The 6517-nt window shown below is 53.3% G+C and overlaps 1 protein-coding gene across 1 annotated transcript in view; it reads left to right on the top strand.

Annotated features, from left to right (window-relative positions):
• Positions 1-6517, top strand: part of LOC105290274 (A disintegrin and metalloproteinase with thrombospondin motifs 17-like) — a 193846-nt gene that overhangs the window by 159276 nt on the left and 28053 nt on the right. The window contains exon 15 of the mRNA XM_023529013.1: positions 969-1089. Coding sequence (XP_023384781.1) covers positions 969-1089 — 121 coding nt within the window. The remainder of the gene's footprint in view (positions 1-968; positions 1090-6517) is intronic.

Genomic DNA, 6517 nt, shown 5'->3' with positions numbered 1-6517 from the left:
AGTGTCCTCCGGGGAGTCCGCTGCTGAGCCAGCTCTGCTCGGCGCCTGGTCCCTGGGCTGGGAGCGGGGCGTGAGGAGGGCAGCACCCTGCCAGCACCCGTCCAGGCACGACAGGGAAGAGCTGAGACACCTGGCACAGGTACAGGGCAGTGGGGAAACCCAGCTCTTGTTGCAAAAAGTTTGCTTTAGGGAGAAAACGTGCAGGGACATTTAAGCAATTCAGCTAGTCGAACATTACACACTCGCTATGTATCATAACAAACTTAGTCATGATGCTTTGCAGAATACAAGATTCTTGTGCCTTTTTTTTTTTTTTTTTTTTTTTAAGGAAAAATAAATTCACAGCCTTTTCCAACTTTTCATGAAGTGACTTGGGCTGTGCTGCCCAGACCCACCTGGGGTCGGGGCTCCCCTCCTCGGCCCTCAGACAAGCCTGTTGAAGGTCTGAGAGGTGGGGGCCCTTCCTGGGCTTGGTCTCCCTGAGAATTGGGGGGCTCATTCCCAGCCACGCCTGAATGAGCTCCGGCTCCCGGACGTCCACAGAAGAGTCAGGGTGGTTTCTGCTGTGTCTTCAGACACTGTTGGCTGTTTCAGCCAAGGAACAGGTGACCCACAGAGCGCCGAGGGGGACGTGCCACGTGTGAAATTGTGGCCACACCGGGTGATGCGTGGGAGCTGGCTACTCCCTCCTCGGACAGCTCCAGACTGGGCCATCGGGGACACTTCCGTGGGCTCCCTTCTGTCACAAATACAAAAGTATATCTGATGACTTGTGGGTGTAATGACACATATACAAGCTGGATGCCTTTCGTTTTTTTTTTTCTCTGGTTTTAAAGTAAAATACGTTCTCAGGCCTCTGAAAGTGTCATGGGCCCCAGGCACTTTTGGGGGAGTCAGTCCGACAGGCCCCCTCTTTAAAAGCCCTCGGGGTCCGGAACCCAGAATAACCCGGCTCTCTGGTCATGTAGAAAATCGGCTGTGATGGCATCATCGGGTCAGCGGCCAAGGAAGACCGGTGCGGGGTCTGCAGCGGGGACGGCAGGACCTGCCGCGTGGTGAAGGGCGACTTCAGCCACTCTCGGGGGACAGGTGAGTGCGAGGCCCACGGGGCCGCTGCAGCGACAAGGCAAGCGACGTGCGTCGCGGGTTTTACTTTCTGTGCCCGGAAACCGATGGTGACATGTCTTTCCTGCAGTTCACAATTAAGGGCCGGTCGATGACGGGTAGGTGACCTGGTACTGCAGTGTCACAATGACTGAAGGACATTTTAGCCAGAACGAGGTCTTTAGGTCCCTCGCACTGAATAGTCCGCCGGTGGCACTCAGCAGAGCAGCCCTGTGGTCCGCGAATGCCGGGGCAGCTGCCCAACCAGGCCCCTTGTGGCTTCGTGTCCGCCCATCTGGGGACGTGCGCTCAGAGGAGGCGGCACAGACACTTTGCTGTGTAGTTTTTACCTGGAGATGGAAGAGGTTTTCTCTAGTTCTGAGTTTTAATCCAGTGAAGGTAGGAGACATTTATGTGCGTCTCTAAAACATGCGTGAGAGCCTGAGGTTCTGGCGTGTCTGAGAAGTCTCTGCCGTCTGCCTGCGGGCTGAGTCTCCTGTCGCTGATGCAGACGGCCCCAGCACGGCGTGGCCCTGAGTCTCTGTGCTCGGGCCCTTCACAGCTGCGGGCCCTTCGCCCAGAGGTGGGAGGTGGTGTCTGGCCTCCGTCCTGACGGACACCAGCTTATGATGGCAGGGTAGCTTCAGGTCGCTTCTTACTGAGGGGGGCGTGAGGCAGGCACATCATCCTGCGGGTGAGCGCTTCTCGAAGCTTTCATGACTGTCCACTCACCCAGTGTCACTGAGAGAGATGTCACCACGATAAAATACTGGATGGAACCGAGCTAAAAATCTCTTTTGGTTTTCCTGCTTTGTGTAGAAGCTTTTCGGCTCGGTTCCACCCACAGTTCCTTGTCCCACAGAACAGGCCCCACGGACAAGGTGCAGAGGAGGGTCTGCACGCTCCCCCTTTCCTCCTGTGCGTGGAAGACCGTGGCTTCCCCAAGCTTCGTGGAAACAGGCAGCCTTTGCAAAAACTCTGCAGGATCCCGTGCAAGCCGATTCGTGGGCGAGCGCAAAATTCAATTTTAAAATGACGTCTCGGGTCACGTAAGGGCTGGTTTCAGGATTTTAGACAGGTGTCCAGTCTGCAAAACAGGAAGCTGTGTGACAGCCTGCACCTGCCGCGTGGCCTCTGAGGCAGCGTGTGAAGGCGATGATGTGGCCAGTGGCTCTCGTGTTGGGCATCGCAGAGACGTCTGTCGTTGCAGAAAGCCCTCTTGGGCAACGCTGCTCTGCAACTCTGGCGATTTCTGTTATTTGTTTTGACGTATCTGACGCCATTTTCTCTGTCTGGACCCCAGCACCGGTTCGCACGAGACTTTCACCTTGCCTGCCGCGGCTGTGTCCGCAAAGGCGTTTAGGAGTAAAACCCCTGCAGCTGGCAAGGGCTTGCGGTCGATTTCTAGAAATTTATTTATAAAGGGAAGCGCTAGAAGCCTTTACTGAAACACTGAACATCGTGCCGAGCTCCCATACACGGCGTCGGCTGCGACTGCTCGCTCTGGGGAAGGCGGGCAGCAAGGCCGTGCCCCCCCCCACACACACACCTCTGAAAACCTCCCCCATGGGCAGCAACGCGGCTCCCTTACGAGGGAGCCCAGATCGGGCCGAAGCGCCCTCTCTTTTCCCAGTGTCTGATCCACAGTGTGACGTGGGCAGAGCCACTCTTCCATCCATGGTGACGTCCCTTCCTCCTCTCCCCTGTCTCCACCCCGCCCCATGCCCGGCCCCACCTGGGCACAGGAGGCGGTAGGTGAGCACGTGCAGCCCTCCTCCTGGCGAGTCCAGGCCTCTGTGGCTGTGGCGGCCGGTCCTCCACAGGAGCCTCGTGGGGGTAGCTGCCCCCACCCGGTCTGTGGCTCGGTGTGCTTTCCCCCAGCTTCAGGGACATCTAAGTCCACGCCGGCTTCGCCCGCCTGTTCAAGTTCTGTCATTCTGAGCGGTCGCCAAATGTGTCACCTTCGTTTTAAAGTCTAAAGCTGTTTTTGCCCCCTAAATCCTCACGTTTGGGGTCTGTGAGCCTGAACTCGCGTCAGCGTGTACCCTGTTCTTTGAAGGTGTGAGTGGAATGCTTGCTCACACCTGCGTGAACCACCGGCTGTCTGTCGCTGATAGATTCATCAGGCAGACCTGTCGTCGTGGTCTACCCTTCTGGAACACCCACGTGCAGAGAGCCTGGCACGGTCACCCATGAGTCCACTCACCCCGCAGACATTCACCCAGCGCAGCCACATCTTAGGCATGAGGGATACAGAGTTAAAACTTAGCCGTCACCACATCGGTCACCGTCCAGGGCAGGGACACCCAGGCAAACGGCTTGAGTCCCGGTGTGAGGCAGCGGCAGCTCAGCGGGGGTGGCGGAGGGCCCAATTTCAGTGGGGTGCCTCATGCAGGGCCCCAGGCAGCTGAGGGTGGCCCCTGAGCACTAAAGGACAGGTAGGAATCAACTGACAGTGGGCGGGGGCCGGGGGGTACGTTTCAGGCTGAAGGAAAAGCTCCGCTTAGAAGTGGAATAAAGGCCCGGCTCACGTAACATCTAGGCGACTCCGGGTGTGGCCGGGTGGCCTGCTCATCCTGGCAGTTTAGACAGGAAAGTCACTTTCATCTCTTTCCCACTCCAAAGGAGGAATGTCTCATCACCCTTAAGGGCGAATATCAGAGAGAAATACCAGACCAGAAAGATAAAAAGCAATCCAGCGCAGGCTTTTTGCCCAGTAATATGAAATCCTGACCCTTGCTTGAACTCTTCTGGGCCTTTTTACCTAAATCCTTGAGCTGAGCATCTAGAGCAGATAAATGAAGCCCTCGGCAGCTCGCCTGTGGAAGCAGCGGGCTAGAACTGGCTGGCAAGCCGCTTTTCTGATGAACAGGCTTCACGCTCAAGCCTTCAGTAGAGCTGAATAGCTAAGTGTTTTGAATTTAGTGATTTGAAAGTAGGCGTGATGCTTTCCCTTCATTCGTTAAGTTGTCATTTTAACATCACTGTGTTTATTCCGTGCCGTCCTTGACACTGAAAGCTGGCCGCTGCCAGGGACATCCAGGACACACCTGGGTTGGAGTCTCCACCGAGGACCAACCCTGGCGCCTATGGGCCGTGAATCCCTTTGCACTTCGTTCTTAGAACCCTCTCGATCGATGATTCTCAAAAGGGGAGGTGACATCATCTGTCCCTTTTGAAGACGGATAGATTCGCACGTCACGCATTTGTTCACTGCTCACCTCTAGAGCCCGTGCCACATGCCAGGCTCTGCGCTCCAGCCTCCGGGTGTGGCGGATGAAGGTTCCGTGGGGCATTACCACTGCGTGGCCATGACCCATGACGACGCTCGTCTCCGCTGTGATCGGTTCCTGAAACATGCCCGTGAACCAACCACGATGTATTTCTTTTTCTCAGTCAGGAATGATCTTTGCACGAAGGTGTCCACGTGTGTGATGGCAAAGGCTGTTCCCAGGTGTTTCTCGTGTAAGACGTTCGGGTGTTATGCACGGCGTGGCGGTGACGTGCCTGGTGTGGGTGCTTGCCTCGCTTACACGCCCAGACGTTTCCCAGGAGGTCAGCGGGAACAAGGCATGCGCGAAGCCACGGATAATCACACGGTCCATGTACTGCTCATGGATAATCGATGTTGAAGACGGACTGCCAAAAAAATGATAAGATAAAATCAATTTTAAAGCTGTCCCAGATAGGGTCACAGGATTGGGGGCCGACGGAAGCATGTCACTGTGCCAGGGATACATCTTTGGTCTCCTCGGCCACACCTGTTTCTTTAGCAGAAAACGCTACGACGTGCAAGGACATTTAGCCACAGATGGCACTTCCCTGCACAGGAGAGTTTGCAGATTACAGGGTTGAGGGTATGCGACACCCTCCTGGTCCTCCTGCTGGAGAAAAAAACCGTGGCCTTTTTGACCCATCCGTGTGGACCCCACACCCTGAGGGGTGGGCGAGAGTATCAGCTTAGTCTCATGGGCTTCCCAAGCAATGAGTTCCTTGCAATTTGACCCAAAACAATCTTTAGGGAAAACACAAACATAGTCATGTTCTCATGAACAACTTTTGTAAAAATGGAAATATATCAACTTATTATAAAAATCTCTTTAAATATGAGTTAGTTACCAAAAAAATCTTTGATTTTTAAAAAATTATTGATATATGCGATATAACCTGGGGAAAAGGTCCCAGGCCACATAGTCAGAGTTTTACCTGTGTTCCGGCCTGGCACGTCACCAGCAAAATGATTTTCTTCCAAAAAAGTTAGTGCTACTGAAAACACAAGGGAAAGAAATGTGACGGTTTACCCCCGACCCACAAATCTTCCACTTGGGATATTCAACTAAAAATTCCTTCACAGAGAAATGGTCTCATTAACGGTCTAATGTTAATGGTCTAATTAATATTAACCAGCTAATATTAATATTTAGAAGATTTGAGACAAGTTTTAGGTCAACCTCACTCTGAAGTTTCTTCTCACTAACTTATCTCTAGGGCAAAAATGGCACATTCTAGAACAATGGCAAAGGCATTGAATTTTATCCGTGGCTTCCTCATGAAACCAAATCGTGTCCCTCTAACTGGATATCTCAGCTTAATGGCAGAGACTAGAATGGGAAATTATTTCCAAGATAACGTCTTGCTAGCTTACCTAAAACATGACTCTGTCTTATGAATTCTTAAGAGTAAATCTCCTCTTTAATTAGTTCATGTCCGATCAACATGATGGTGTCTGGTGTCTGCATCGGGTGACATCTGGTCTGAGGGACGACGAGCCGCCTCTGGGTTTGGTGATGGGACTCTTGTGCTTCCTGGTTGCTCTTTACACCAATCCTTGGGGGGCTTCTGAGCTCTGAGTCAGAACAGGGGCCACCGGAAAGAGAACAGTGAGTTAGAGATGGTTTACTGGTTCGTGAACAGAGGACCTGCCTTTCAGGAGACGGGTTACTGTTTTCTTGGTCTCCCCCATTTCCATGAAGAAAGTTTACCAGAGCCTATACACGGCAACAACGCCCCTGCCTCAGTGCTCAGAGGTCACCTGAGGATGAGCTCCCCCTGACTTGTGCATCTGCCCTGAGCTCGTCACTGCTCGTCGACCTCTGCACCCCAGGGTACGTGAGAAAGGAGAGAACACAGATGCCTTTTCAATGTCGCTACTTGTGCCAAAGTGAAGCTTAAAACTAGGAGTGGTGACCGTGCATTGGTGGCAACTGTGACTCGCTTGCTGAGGGGTGCGGAACGTGAATCTGGACCTCCAAGGCTGGCCCTGTCCATTGCCTCAGGTTCTGCAGCCTGCGATGCTGACACCAAGGTTTGTTTGTCAGAAAACAGGAAGACTCCACGTGACAGTGGCTTCTTTCAGAGAATAATCCAGCTCCCCAGGCAGATCCTTTTCCAAAACTCTTCCGTTTGGTGATTT

The sequence above is a fragment of the Pteropus vampyrus genome, unplaced genomic scaffold (genome assembly GCF_000151845.1).
Source record: "Pteropus vampyrus isolate Shadow unplaced genomic scaffold, Pvam_2.0 Scaffold34, whole genome shotgun sequence".
NCBI lineage: Eukaryota > Metazoa > Chordata > Mammalia > Chiroptera > Pteropodidae > Pteropus > Pteropus vampyrus.
Note: the sequence above shows the minus strand (reverse complement) of the source record. Positions and strands in the feature narration are given on the sequence as shown.